Here is a 16051-nt window from a genome sequence, read left to right as displayed (position 1 = left end):
GGTTAAGATAAAAATTTCTCTTATTAAATGAAATCATCATCAGCAATTTGTATTTTCTTATGCTATCTTTTATGTTAAAATTTGTTTGATTTTTCTCAAAAATTTAAATGTGATTATTTTCTTTAAATCTGGACAACTCCACCAGAGTTTTATTTTAAATAAATGAATCAAATATGTGTTCAAATACTGCTTATCCGTACTTCTCGTGTGGTCTGTCGGAAGTTCTACATGGGATGCTCAGCCTATCGAATATCCAAGGACAGCACAAGGACAGCTAGTGAGTCTCAGGCTTCTCCATCTCCCCAGACTTCCTTCATGTTGAGCAACCCTCGAGCCTATAAATTGATTAAGGACAGCTTTTCACTGCTGACAGCTCCCACCAAGATATCATCACTGCCTAGAAAGATGATCGCATGCTGGACAGCCTGACAGTCCAAGTCGCACATTATAAATCACCCCACTCTGTTCTGTTGTACTCAGACCTCACTATAATTGGAAATTACATGCTGTTTTTATACTTGTGTGTTTTCATAGTGTGAAATCCCACACAACATTAGTGTTTTTTTTTTTCATAGCTATTAATGTAGTTTATCCACTAGGTAAAAAATAGCAGTAAGAAAGAAAGTGAGAAGACAAAATCCAAAACACACGTATACAATTAAAAATTTTAAAAACATAATGTGAAATTAAAATCTCACAAAAGCAAAATGAAAACATGATGACCTTTAACTAAACGCTCAAGCTAAAAGCATACACATATTTTCAAAGTAAAATTAACATGAAGCATCTCAGGATTCCTTTTTATTCTCCCTGACCAAGTAGTCAAGAAAATGACATTGCACCAGCTTACAGCATCCACCACAAATTAAATAATATCACCTTTTATTGGAGCAGAACAGACGCTTACATAAAAATTCTGTAAAATATAACCTTTAATTTGAGTATGTTTATTGTGGTATAACAAATGTGTTAAATTCCACAGCTAATGGTATTCCTGCTGTAGATAGATGAACAGCGTATCTTCAGATTTCTTCAGTTTGAAGCATGAAGTTGAAGCACACAGAGGGATCTTTGCACGCTCTTTTTATGCTCTCTTCCCCTCAGCTCCCTAATGAGCCAAATTTAGGAGTTTTTATGGAAGAACTTTGACTTTATGTCTAGTTTTGACATATTCTCGAAATATTCTCGGATAGTTTTAATTCTTAAAAACCTGGTGACCTATTATGAGTTTACAGGCATTTTTATTTAAGATCTGGTGGTATTTAAGACATCATGGTGTTTTCTACTCTAACAAAGTGCTCAGGTTCTTGAGAAATGAAAAGAGGCCCTCATCATCACAAACCCTCTACCGTACACCAAAACCTAATTGACTGTTTGCGACTGTAAAGCTTAAATCTCAAATCCCACTAGATTACAACAAACATCGCATTTAAAAAAAGGTTTTGTCCTAGGAAACACTCAGTTATTCCATAAATGCCACTTTGAAGACTTTGTGTCCTCTGGTTGCCACTCTTTGTTGTCATTCTCTGACAACGAGCCTTAGAGATTTTTTTTTTATTCCTCCCTCCCCCATGTTTGTCCTTTTACCAATGGAGACAAGATAAAGTTGTCCAGCCCAGTGACCAGTGTGCTGTCACATATTTTCCCTGGGAAACAAGAGGGCGTTTATTAATAATTAAAGTTTTCTAGATGCTCTGATCAACTTAAATCAAATAAAGTTTTATTTTACTAAATGTTTTTCTATTATAATTATTATATAAGAGTTGTTGGGGTGTCATTAAGCTTGCCACTATTGATTTCATTAGGAACAATTGTTCCAAGATTAGAAGTTTTTTGTCCCTTAAATAAAGGTACTCAAATTAAAGTTTGTGTTTTTCTAAATTGTTCAACATGAAATAATAGTGCTGCAGTAAAAAAATTATTTATTTCAGGGTTTTTTATGTATCTTAACCAAGGATGTATGTGGAAGTAGATTTAATGCTTATGATACATTTCAAGCTAATAAATAGAGGATTAAATACGACAAACATGAAATTGAACATAAAAAATAAAATTGTAACATAATGTAGTTAATACTGTAGTGTGACATATTACTCTTCTATAAGATAAAACAAAGTTGAACAACACACGCCACACACATTAAATAAATCACTTATTCACAGTTTTCTTATGTGACCTCATAGCTGACAATATTATATATTCCCTAAGAGATTTAAGAATAATAACATGAAAAATAGACAAGTAAAAAAAAATAGAATAAGCCCCTAAATAAATAAAAAAAAACTGCTGACTTTAACAGTTGCTAGAAAACAGTAATAATGTGCCACACAACAGTATTAAAAAAATATTACAAAAAAATATTCACATTAAAGAATGGAAAAAACACAATTTACAAAAACAACTTATGAACTTTTGTTGACATTTTTATTTTGCGTTGTCAAATTTCTTTCACTGTTTTGTGTTTTTGTTTTTGCATGCGCCAGATCAATGCAATTACTCTTTTCCTTTCCTTTTTCAAATTGTATGCTCATAATGATGCATAAGTAAACATAGTTTTATAAAATTATCCAATTACGTTACACTCATATGTAAAGTAATTGGAGTTTCCTTGTCTGTGTGCGAGGGATCATTACACTGTTTATATCTCTGTAAATGTCCTCATCTAAATTATAGAAAATTCATATGTTCTGACATGGACCTCCACACCGTGATACCACAACCTCCAAACTCCACTGTTGCTTTGATATTTAAGGGTTGCTATGTTCATTGGCTTGTCCAGATGTAAATTATAAACAAGTTTAAGCCTCTTTTTCTTCCTGCAGTGGAATCTTGTGAGTAGACAGAGGAAATTGCATTACTTGATGTTTTGATGGTCGAATGGTGGTTCGATGGATCTGCTAAAGTCTTTCTGCCACTGTAAATGAGCCAACTCTTCTGGTTATTTTTTCCACTAAAATATTGTGGGGTGTAGCTTTTCACGGCTGGTTTACGGTGAAATAATGTTTTCATTGACAGAATATGGCCCCAGTGATGCTTTCTGAAATTTTCAGAAGTAGAGATACATCTGTGACCACTGCCATCATTTTCTTCCTCAGGTGAAAGGTTGTGAATGTCTTGGGAGAGTGCTGTCCTGATAGCTATCACAAGATGCTTCTTGTGTGACACCCTGGAAATGAGAAACTGCTATACTAGCCACAATTTTGATTAAATCAGCTTATTTGAAGGGTTTGTGCTTCAACTATTGACAGATTCCACTTGGTTTCTCTGCCTTTTTATACCTTCATATGTTCAATAATTTATTGCCTTTGCAATTCTACTTTAATACATACAACCATATTTTATGAGATAACTTTTTACGGTGTCTTTTTTGCGTGTGGATTTCTTGGGTTGTTACCAATTATTGAAGCCATAAAACAACAACAACCTATAATTTACTTGCAACAGGCTATTTGTAGATTATAGAAAATTGCTTTAAATCAGTAGTTATCAAAGCAGGCATAAATGTCCCAATTGATGCATGATTGCTACAAAAAAAGACCAAAACCGCAAAGATGCAAAATAGCAAAAGGGAAAATGACCTGACATACAAGTCCATAATGTTTTCTTTTATTGTGCACTGCAAAACTTGAGCAGACCTGTTATAAGGAGAGTGAAATGTGCATCTGTGCAGGTATTGCCGATGAGGTGTCTGTATGTTTTGTCACCAAATAGACATTTGCCATAAACTAATCTTCATGTTATAAACAGGCAGTGTCTGTTTGGGAGAGCTGACACGCATTACGATTTACTGAGAAGTACAAAGAGAAGGGAACACATAAAGGATTTAAATCTCCTTCTGACTCAGATGGGAAAACGAAAGCAGATCCACAGCCTCTATCGGTTTATTTATGTCCACAATACCCGCGGATGAATGTCTGAACGCCGTTCAGCCACTTGTGATTTCACAGCGTCGTGCGCGTATCTCTCCTCGGTTCCTTTAGTTCAATCAGCCTCGCTCCGCCACACGCAGCACTCCCTCCCTCTCTTGAGTAATGGCCTGTGTCGGCTTCTTGTCACCGTGAGAGGTGGTGCTGCATGGCTCGCCTCTGTCCTCCTGTTTCCATGCGTGTCCTTTCAACCGACCAGGCCATCCCGGCTGATATCTCTATCGACCGTGATTCACTTGATACAGCTGCAGCCTCCCTCTCCCGATGTCTTCCTCCCCTTGTGTTTCTCCTCTTCTCCCTTCGCTCCTGTCCCTACCTTCTTCTCATAACGTCTCCATTGTGCCAGAGCGCCACATATTTTTCCTGTGAGCAGCTCAGGCATGGCCGGAGAGCCCCTGACCCCACGGATCGGTCGTGGCTGTGAATGAGTTCAGCATGGTTAAGCAGCATGAGAGCTCCTGAGCAAACAAGAGGGGTGACTGGTATACAGATGTAGGAGGAGGGGTTGTGAGCAAATAGATTGAGAGCATGGCGATGCTCTCCTGCGAAGAGACAGGTCTTCGATTGGATTTTGATGCAGCTCTTCTTGATTTCTTCTAGACAGATTACACCGCCCAACCTCTGACTTCCTCCGTCCTGCTTTGTTTTCGGCATGCGTTCTCGTTCCCCTCTCCTCTCTACCTGTTGTAGCGTTGGGGTCTTTATGCTGCTTGTATCCCCCTGTGTTCCCTGTGCAACAGCTCTGACAGCTCACCTAAATCAAGCTCCTCCTCTGCAGTATGATTCCTACGTGTTACTGCCAGGACCTGCAAGCCAGCGCGCTGCGAATTCTCTAGCATGTATTTATTCACACAACCCATTTACTTGCCTCACTATTTCCCGGAGTGTTTGCCTGTTCTCTCTTTCGCCGTCTCTTCCTGAGTCGCCCTCCCTTCTTCCCTCCCTCCCTCCCTTCCTCTCTGCCGCTGTCCCTCACCCACCCACCCTCACCCTCCTCGCTCATTTGCTCACAGACTCTTCCTCAGACGCGCGCACACACACAAACATACACAGAGGCACATGCTGTGCCTCGCTGGATCAGAGCACCCTGACTACAGTGTGCCTTCAGAAGAGCTCCTTTAGCTCGCCTCCAGTCCAAGGCGAGGATATCGTCCTCACCGGGAATCTGGGCTTGTCCTGGAATCTCAGTCATTCCTGGGATTTATCAAAGTCTTTCATTTTAATTAGCATAAACCTTTCTGCAGCGAGTCGAGCATCACCTGCCCTCCTCCGGAGACCAGACGCCGCCACTTGAATGTCCTCCACCAGAAGCTAGCGGATCTGGACAAGGTAACCGGAGAGGATAAAGGGAAGAAACGAAGGAGGGGGGGGAGGAAAGGAGCAGCAGCGGCAGCGAGGGGAATGCAGCAGTAGTGGTTGCTGCATGAGTCTGAGCAGGTGGAGCGTGAGAGATGGAGCCTACGTCCGTCTGAAGCAGAGGCTGCTGTAGCTGCATTCTGATGGATCTCTGAGCACGACAGAGGTTGCGGTTCGCCAGATCTGCGGTGCCACTGAGAGGAGGACTGGGGGGAAGAGGAGCTACTGACAAATTATTTATTTATTTTTCTGGATTTTCTTCTTTACCGCGCTGCTGCAGATACTGCTCCCCGGCTTTCTAACCTCCCCCCACCCCCTCCTCTTCTTCCTCCTCCTCCCTGTCTCTATTCTTTTTTCTTTTTTTTTTCATTCCCCGGTTAAAGGGAACAAAAGCATTGGCTCCAGCGTCATCCTCCGTAGCTGCACCCCTCGTATTTTCATCTGCTCGAGATTTATTTATTTATTTATTTATTTCCTTAATGAAATGATTCATTTTCCCACGGAAACGTGTTTCATCTTTCACTGCGGTGGAGGGGCTCTCTTCTTCTTAGTGGGCAGGCTCAGCTGCCCTCAAGCTCTACCTGTGGGCGATGGAGGCTCTTATCAGAATTCTTATCACACGAGTCTCTGCCCTGCCAGCATTCATGCCTAAATATAATGACTGGACAACATGGCTGTTGGACTGAACCCCAAGCTTTGTTTGGATCTGCATCTTCCTGCATGCTGGAGCTCAGTTTTGGAAGAATGTTCTCGAGGAAGCTTTCCAGATAGATTTTGAAATTTTGTGGGGGTTTTATCTTGTTTTAGTAAACACCTTTGCGTGTGGCTCTGGGTTTGGATTGTTTCTTTTGAATTCTTTTTTTTTTTTTTTTTTTGGTGCAAATCTAAAGGATATTTTTCTACCAGAGTCCAGGCCAAAACAAAGAGACTAATCCAGCAAGGGATCCTGAAAAGAAATGGATCCAGCCTCTCAGTGAGATGCCCTGCTGTCTTCAGGCTGAACGATCAGAGGCCAGAGCCCGGCCCCGTTGTCTCTCCTGGGCCTTCGTGGAATCAGCACACATGGGTAGACTTTTTGCAGCCACCCCCGTGCTCGGACACAGGAGCAGCTGGTCCCAGTTCAGCCTCAGCATGGGTCTGAGTTATTGTTCGAGGCAAATACTCTGGTTCACCTTGATTACTTTGCTCCCAATCCAGACCGGTACGGCGCGAGTTTCTTCGAGTTTGAGCACCACCCACCATGTCCACCACTTCCACAATAAGCATGGTACCGTCCCCATTGCGATCAACAGGATGCCTTTTCTTACGAGAGCGGGGCATGGTAAGACATTTCCCCTCCAGCTTCCTGTTTCTTGTATCCTTTGGTTCTGACAGTGCAGATTGGTAGAAATGATAAGAATTAGTTATCGCACGCGTAGTGTGTACTGGTGGTAACATTGGTGGCTTTCTTGTGACGTGCATTGAAAAGATGAGTGTTTCACCAACTGTGTATGTGCTTCAGCCTCTGTGCACCATGAAATATCTTATGTCTCTATTAGAATCAGTGGCATTTGCTGTTTCACATGCTTACAGCATCAGAGTACAAACGCACACCAGCAGTGGGATGAATCATCATTGCGAGGTTTTTTACTCCTTTTTCAGTGACATATCTGATTGTTTGAGCAGCATAAAGCACTGATCTATTAATTAGGATGTTTTGTGGCAGTGGTGTTCAGAATATTTCAATTAGTTTACAGTTGGATCTCAGTCAGTCAGAATAGATTGAAACGCCATTTAATATAACTTATTAATTTAGTTCAGTAATTCAAATTCAAGTGAAACTTATTATTTACATTAACATCGCACAAAGTGGTATGCTTCAGCGCTTTAGTTTATCATAAAACTATAATATTACATTACAGCAATAAAAGATGCTTTTTATTACATAAAAGTTATTGAAAGATTCATTTACACCCTAAACTTTAAAGGATATTTCTTAAGAATCTGGCTTTTCACATCCTGCCACATTTAAGTACATTAGTGGAAAGTTAGGTGGAAGAAAAAAGTGTGGTAGAAAAGCAGGGTCAGGTACTGGGATTATCTACTGCCTTGAGAGGATTTTGAAGCAAAGGCCGTTCAAACTTTAATATCTTTACGACCCTCCATGCACAGGACAGACGGACAGGACAACTGTTGCATGTCAACCCAGAACCATCAGATTCTGGATTGTCAGAACCAGGGTTCAGAAAAATATGACCTTGACTAAGAAAAAAAGGAACCGTATTTTTGCTCAGTAGTCCAAATTCCTCCTTTCAGATGACAGTAAATTTTGCAATTCCCTTTGGAATAAAAGTCCCAGAGTATTGAGGAAGTTTCCTGAGGTAAAATTTGAATCATCACAGTCAGTGAGGATTTGGACTCCCATGTCTTCTGATGGTGTTAACTTATTTTACCAACTCCAAAGTCAGTGCAGCATCTGCAAAATCTTTTAAGTGACTGATAGACTTGGCAGCTTCTAAAATTACCAGTACCTTGTTTAATGACCCCAGTATGTCTGTGGTGGACTGACCAGCACATCCTCTTGACCTAAGCTCAAAGAGAAGCTATACTGTCAAGAGGTAGTGAGAGAAGAAGAGCCAGAAATGCAGATGACTGCTGTTAAATCAACTTTGGCTTCTTTAAGCCCTCAGCAGAATGACAGGCTGATTGCCTCCATGCAATGCTGCATTGATGCAGTAATTCAGGCAAAAAGTGGCCACATTAAGTACTGAGTGCATATACTATCTAGTGGCTGGACAGACCTTCCAACATGCTTACATTTCTTTAATAAAAAAGCTTTTTAAATTAGAGCTTATGGGTTATTCTAATTTTCTGATCTAAATGAATTTTAGGTTTTCATTATGTGTAAGCCATGAGCATCAAAATCTGTGCAATAAATGTTTTTCATATATCACTGTGCATACTAAATCCCTTTTTGAACTAAAATATTGAAATACATTAACTGAGAGGCACCTGTGGTGTCATCGCTTTTATAGGCTTAATATCCTGGTGTTGGAACATTTAATAAAACTTGAAATAATGCTCAATATTTGAGTCCTTCTTCTTACCAAACTTCATTTTGTATTTAATTTTTAAAAATTCATGCTACGATTGGTTGGGGAATGTGAAGTATCAACCTATCCCGGAGAATCTACATCAAATTTGTTACGCTACTCAAAATGGCTCGATCAAAGCACTGACACAAGTCGTTTCTCTCTTTCATATCTCAGTTTGAAAAATCAGTCCTAAGACTCACTTTTATGTTCTATAAAAAGAGGCCCAATGGGTTTGTGATGTTTTTTTTTTTCCACCGCAGCAGTTTTGTCAGTTTCAAAATGGGCCCAAAAAAGAATGTGATGAATTACATCGACGCTGTTACAGCCGTATCATTCTGGGCCAGACTTATACAGGCACAGCAAAGCCTCTGGTTAAACAAGACCATAAAATACTCTTCAAAGAACTCACTGATATATTTTCAATTACCTGTATTGCAGATTTTCAGCTATGAATTATTATGAAGTATGTGCTTCAGAGCAAGAAATTCAATTTCCTTTGACATAAGTGATACAGACAGCGCTTATGATTTACAAGTCATGTACACAAAGCTCTATTGCTCTGTGTGGAGTACATTTTCTGATTTTGTTCAACATTTGTTGGTGCTGTAATTACTATAGTGAGTCAAATTACAACGTTTACAGAAGCACAATGGATTTAAAAAGCAAAATTATCTTTGAATTTAACAGTCACAAATAGGCCTGTCACGATAGCAAATTTTGCTGAGCGATTAATTGTCTCAAAAATTATTGCGATAAACGATAATATTGTTTGAAGACCTTTTTACAATGATTTAATGGAAATGACATAATAATCCATGCGATTTCTTGCCAACGATAAATACACTTTATTTTTAAAAGAATACTAAACACTGGAACTGATAAACAAAATAAACAAAACAACCAAAAACGAAAATAAAATGGTCTCCATTAACAAAAAATGCACTTGGAAAAAAAAACTAAACATAAAGCCAAAGTGGAAATAAAAACTGCATTCAACCAAAAGAGTGCAGATTATGAACTCTGTATATTATGTTGCCCTTCAGTAATAATTAGATTTAAATAGAGAAAATGGGCACATCCCACTACCTGATGCAATAGTTCACACTACATAATTTTTTGCTCCTATTTTTCCCCTTACAACAATCTTAGCACGTTGGTCTTTCTAAGATTGTATGGTGTGTTACGGTAGATTGTCCTCCGATCTAAATCAGGGATTTTCCCCGACTGGTAGCTTAACGCAGCCTGTTGAATGTGACAGGCAGCCAATCAGAAAGCGAGGATTCTCCTCCGTGTTTTCTGAGGGGAAATTACGGAGGGGAATCCCAAACAGCTGACATGGCGCAACCCGAAGTCCAGCGGACTTTGGAGATGATATGTGGAAACAACATTAATGTTTATTCAACATGCAAAGAATATAGAAATGACAAGAGGAGGAGCTGGAGCGAAATTGCTACCGCAGTTGATAAACCCGGTAACTTTTCAGCTGTTCTTCGTTAACGTGACGTAAATAGATTATAATGATTTTCATTCAGTCAGGACTTTATGCTGACACTAGCCACATGCATTGCAGGTAGATTGTAGTAAAGCATTGATTAATGCCTGGTTTTAAAATTAGTTCATTGGACTTGTAGCCATTATTTTGTGCCCATTGTTGGACACCACAGGGCAGGAACGAACCGATCGAACCGTTATAGCTAGGACAGCTCTAAGATCGTGTCCTGTGTGCTGGGCTTTACACTAAGGAAATGAGGAAGGGAGGAGTCAGTGGAGAGCACCGGAGTTGAGCCTTTTTTTCATTCAGTGTCATTAACAGAAAGAGAAAAAGGCCGGAAGAGACGATAATGCCGATAATTAAAATGACGTCGATAGTTTTAATTTATCGTACGATTAATCGATTTATCGTTTATCGCGACAGGCCTAGTCACAAATCTCTCGTGCTTTTTTGTACGTCTTCTTATAAGTCAGGAAGATACATGTATTCATTTCTTTAAGGTGTTTATTTTAGGGTTATATTTATGAAATAAATCTACACTATGAATACATAAGCCCACACTTGCATCCCAACCTCAATAAATTAAATAACTGCACGCAAAAGTTATTTTGATGTCATTAGATTCACCCTCAATACAAATGCAGTTCCAGCAACACAAACATACAGCTCTGAAAAAAATTAAGAGCCCACTGCACTGAACTCAGTTGAAAACCTCCTGGTTTATTCCACCAACTTGATTTCTGAACTCTTCCTGAGTTACATTAGTATTGTTGTTTTTAAACAAATATGAACTTGTTTTCTTTGCATTATTTGAGGTCTGAAAGCACTGCATCTTTTTCGCTATTTTGACCATTTCTCGTTTGCTGCTAATAAATAATATTTGCTTGAAATTTTGGAGACATGTTGTATAGAGTTCATAGAATAGGAAAACGCTGTTTATGTTACTCAAACATGTACCTATAAAGAGTAAAATCAGAGAAACCGATCAATTTAAACGGTCTCTTAGTTTTTTCCAGAGCTGTATGTATTTGGCCATTTCCAGTCAAAAGAGACAAAAGGAAATTTGACACATTTGCATCACATTGCCACAGTCAACAACAGAAAATCTCATGTATTCTTAATTCAATTTAGCTTAAAGTCATATCCTTCTAGCTTGTACTCAGTTTTTCTTTGTCACGTTTTACAACCTCAAACTTTAATGCTTCATTAGTTTTTATTGTGATAGGCCATGGCAGATGCTTTAAACATTTTAAAAGTAAGAATCTTGAAAGTATGGCATGTACTTGTAGTCATCCCCCTTTACTCTCACACCTAATTCCACAAAATGTCCATCTGTTTGCAACTTAGCCTTAGTATAAATCGAGCTGTTCTGTGAAGGCATCAGAGGCTTGTTAGATGATATTAGTGAACAAACCGCACCATGAAGATGAAGGAACACATCAAACAGCTCGGGAGAAAGTTCTAGATACGCTTATAGCCCAGTTGGCAATAAAAACAAATATCCAAAGCTTTGACCATGTCGTGGAGCTCTGTTCAACACATTATCTTAAAATAGAAACAGCGTGGTGCAACTAAGATTCACAGTTCAGGTGGGAACTACAGCTCTCATCTTTATGAAAGAAAAATAACATGAGAAAGAATCCGTTTTTGAAAGAAACTCACAAGAAGTCCCGTTTGAAGGTGTCACAGTTAACATGTTAAAGAATGTGAACTGTTCAGATGAGGTCAAAACTGAACTTGTTTTTTTAAATGAACACTACACATCCCTAACATAAACTAACATGAAACATGGCAATGGTGATGGTGATGCTGGTCAGAGTTTGTGGGAAGCTGAAATGGGCCAGGTATAGAATAATTCTGGATGAAATTCTGCAAAATAATTAAGACTAGGGTGGAGGTCTTCCTTCCAGCAGGATAACAGCCATAAAGGTACAGTTAGAGCTGCAGCTGCTTAGATCAAAGCATGTTCAGCTGTTAAATTAGTTCAGTAACTCCAGATCTAAATTCATTAGTGGCAAGAATGTTGCTGTTCAGACACACTCCACTCAATCTTTCTAAGCTTAAACTATTTTGTTTCCCACAAACATTGTCTGCACTGTGTGTGTCTATCACATTGAACAATCAAAAGCATTGAAGTCTGTAGTCATAGTGTGACAAATTTCAATATCTTTGCAAGGCCAGTTAGGTCCAAATTCTAGCAAATCTTACACTGGGAGGATTCTGGACAAATTGTACTTTAGAGTCTTATTTTATCTAAAATGCACTTCAATCAAACTGAGTGGATCAGGAAATGCCAAATGGCAAAAGTCTGAAGAAATTACGTTGAGTCAGTTGGCTCTGCAGCAAGACTCAAAAGGCATGATGTGATAGTTGAGAGGGAACAAGTGCGAATCTCAAAATGTCTAAAGATTTGTTTGATCAAAACACAATATTTAGATTTTTTTTTTTGGTTTACCCTGATTTTCATACTTAAGCCTGTCAACCAAGCCAGTTAGCTTATTAGCTGGTAGCATTATTTTTATTTGGACATCTCTTTTGTTTCTATCCAAATCAAACCTTTGTATGTTTTTCCCTTTGTTATGCAAAGGGAAAAATCTCCGTTCATGTAGCAGTCTGATGCTGTGACTGCTTGATGCAGGCACTCGGTTTATTTGCATAGGCTGCAGCATGCCTGAGCTGGTTGTTAGCACAGAAGTATAAATCAAGTTCCGGACTCCTGGAAATGGATGTGAGTCATTGTGATGCCCTCCGTCATGGATACACAACTGTATAAGTGTGCATGAGTGTTTCAAGGCTGGCCAAAGATTTCTGAGCGCCCCTGGGCAACTCTCTATTAATAGCTCACCTCCCCTGCTGCAGCGCCTCTCATTCCTCATCTAAAACAGAGGTTACTGCATGGATTGTTACATTATTCCAATATCAGGACTGCAGACAGTTCATCAAAATACACATGAAAGAATAATGTCAACTATTCAGACACGTTTCACATAATTAAATGAAACTTCAACTGCTTTGCACAAGTTCAAATAAATGACTGAACTTATAAACATTAAACACACAAATTTATGTTAAGCTAAGAAACTAAAATAATTCTTGGCAACTACTGTATAATAAGGTGTTATATTTAGTATACAGCTAGGGAATCGCAGTCACAACTGATGAATGCTGAAATATGAACACAAGAATTGAAACTCTGAAACTAGAATATAAAACATTAGCAAAATGTAAATGATCAAATCTAAAAAAAAATGTCACTGAAACTAAAATAAAATTATAAATAACACTAGGGTATCATGGTTGAAATGGAAAAATAATTGCATTAAACAAATAAGTGAAAGGAAGCGAAATAAAGATAAAAACCAAGACGGCACGGCTAAAGTGACTGAAATCCAGGCTAAAAATATTTATTTTTAAGGAAAGTTGTTGCAAAGGCAAAGGTTGTAATAAATAAATAATTGACTGCAAAGATTTCTAGATGTTGTTCAATAAATGCATCATATGTGTTTTGTTTATTATACTGTTTTATGCTTTAATCTTTTATTTTTTAAAACAATTTCGTTCTTTACACTCAAAAGAAATCAAGTAACTCTGAAAAAAATACTCCAAAAAAGTTTTTTCATAATTGTCCCACATAAAAGTAATGTAATAATACATTAAACATGTAATAATTAGCTGGCCAGAAATAGGATTGGCAACTCTTTGCTCAATTGTTTCAGATTGCTGAGCAGCAGTCCAAATATGGAAAAATCGCAATAAAATTCCTCAATAAACAAATACATCAAAACAAAGCCCTGCCAACTTTCTTGGTTCTGCTTTGAAATTTCCCTCTTAATCTTCCCATCAGTGTATAAGACATGCTTCAGTTGGTGTGAATAAGAATTTAGTGAGAGAAACCTTTTTTTTCTTCCACTGTATACATGATATGAAATTAAAATCTTGTAATTTGCATACAGATCAGACAATCAGATTTCTATTTAAAGCTTACAGTATTAAATCCCACATCATATTTCAAATATTAGGTTTGCAGCTAATATTGACTTAAACAATTCATATTTCAGAATTAATCTGCCCATAATAAAGTAAAGAGCCATATCTGTACAAGTTAGAAAAGGCCTATCAGAGAAATCCTTCGGTGTGTCTGGTTTCACAAAGATAGTGATGCTTCAGCGCACATTTTACTCTGTACTTGTGTTGCACCGCAGCGCTAAGGGAGAGTCAGCCACCACCATGACCACAGAACCAAAGAACTTGTATTCTCTCAACTGGATTATAAAAAAAGCTTGCACTGTTGCTGACCCCTCATCACAAGCCCAACACACCAGCCCGATCAACACACTCATGAAAAATCTGCTGCACTTCATTCTCCAGGGCCTCGGTGTTAGTGTTAGGGCTGTCTGGCTGTGGCAAAGCAAAGAGCAACTAATGCCTCCAGAGAGACGTCTGAAAGGGGGAAGGAGGTGGCAGCATCTTTCGAAGGATGTATCCGTTGAGCCTGATTCAAAAATTGAATTTAGCAGAGGACAGGTTGTCCTTAGATCAATGCATTAGTGCTGGGAAATGCTTTTCTACGGGGCTCTCTCCAGTAATGTGTGGAGCAATGTTTATTTTATCTCAAAAATTGGAGAACAAAGGGCCATGGGCATCATTGAGTCAGTTCAAGAGGGCTCAAATTCCCCCCCCCCCCCCCCGGGTAACAAACTGCATTACCTCATGAGTGATGGTGACTGGCTTAAATACACATTTTCACTGACCTTCATAAAAACAAACAACAGCAAAAACCCGCCAGCATCTGTAAATTTTGGTTAAGTATTAGAATTAAATCCGTATTTACAGGTGCAATAATTAGAATATGTTTGAAGAGTTCATTTGTTTTAGTGGTGGAATTCAAAAATTGATGCTGATATGTTTATGCAATCATTACATGAAAAGTGATCAATTTCAGGCATCTTTAACATTTTCATACATGAAATCCTTTCTTATTGGTATTTTGCAAAATAAAAAAGAATAATAAAAATGAATAATAAGAATACAGATGAAGGAAAAGCTGTTGAAGGTTTACAGGTGCAGTGTTTTAGCAAACAATCAAGCACACCACTGCACAAGTGCGGCAAACCAAAACAAGCTAAATGTAAACACAAACTGACAAGGCTTTAGTTTTCATTGTCTATTTGTAGTTTCACACAGCTGATGCCTTTTCAAAATTACTATCACTGTTTATGACAGTCATAAAGATGAGATCTTTCAGAAAACTGCCAATTGAAATCTAACAAGGTCGTAGAAAAACATATAAAAAGGCATAAGCAGTCAAACATTTGTTTTACTGCTTCTGGTTAATCAATGAAAACTGTTTTTTTTTCCTCCTTTTTTTATTTTTGAACGAGTCCAGTAAGAAGCAGAACCATCTGTACTGTTCTAGATATTTGTGGCAGCTGGTAAAACACCGGTCTAGTTTTCTAATCTTGCCTGTAATGTTTTGGACTTGAACAAGCAGTCGGATTTTACAGTGAGCATCAGCAGCATTTTAGAGGAATCCATGGTGATCTTTAGAAAGACAGGCAGATGTGTTATATATGTTTTTGCTGTCATGATGGATAACTTGTTACAACCAGTTTGAACAAGAAGATAATAAACCCTTTTATACAAATTTTATGAGATTAAATAAGATATATTGTTGATTTGTAAATTTTAAAAAATAATGGCAGATAAAATAACGAGGTGCTCATGTAGAAGAGAACATCTTTAATATTTATTTTAGGTCCCTTTTGAATCTTTTGAAACCCTGAACATTCCTGATAAAGCAATCTGTCTTTATGATGTCAGACAGATGAAGTTTTTTCACAGTAGATCTGCACAAATACTGAGCATACCGTGTCTCATACATGTCAGGATCTTAAAATCAAGTTTGTTCTTGATTGTATTAACATTCTCATCCAAATCGTAATGTAATATGTAGTGACGTCTTAGCTTAGAGACACAACAGGTACAGCTAAGGATAACAGTAAACAATCCTGTAGCTAAGAAACATGGGGATATAATAATTTAAAATGTATAAAATGATTGGAGAGTATGAAAGATATATTTCCACAAAGCACAAAAAACCTTCATGTGCACCTGAGATTCTGGTATTTTTAAGTTTGCAAAACAGAAGTGTGTTTTTGGTTGCGTCTTTGCATCTTCTGGTTTCTGTTTTGCTTTATGAAATA

The 16051-nt window shown here is 38.2% G+C and overlaps 1 protein-coding gene across 7 annotated transcripts in view; it reads left to right on the top strand.

Moving 5' to 3' along the window:
• The window catches only part of nrxn2a (neurexin 2a), a 173955-nt gene that overhangs the window by 129195 nt on the left and 28709 nt on the right, over positions 1 to 16051 (top strand). Inside the window, exon 1 of one of the 7 annotated variants that reach the window (XM_028032457.1) lies at positions 4933 to 6603. The exons of the other annotated variants lie outside the window; for them this stretch is intronic. Coding sequence (XP_027888258.1) covers positions 6261 to 6603 — 343 coding nt within the window. The 5' untranslated portion in view covers positions 4933 to 6260. Of the gene's footprint in view, positions 1 to 4932; positions 6604 to 16051 lie in introns of those variants that run through there. 7 annotated transcript variants of the gene reach the window in all.

Source organism: Xiphophorus couchianus, chromosome 11 (genome assembly GCF_001444195.1).
Source record: "Xiphophorus couchianus chromosome 11, X_couchianus-1.0, whole genome shotgun sequence".
Lineage (NCBI taxonomy): Eukaryota > Metazoa > Chordata > Actinopteri > Cyprinodontiformes > Poeciliidae > Xiphophorus > Xiphophorus couchianus.
The sequence above is the reverse complement of the archived record's forward strand: the minus strand, read 5'-3'. Positions and strand labels throughout refer to the sequence as shown.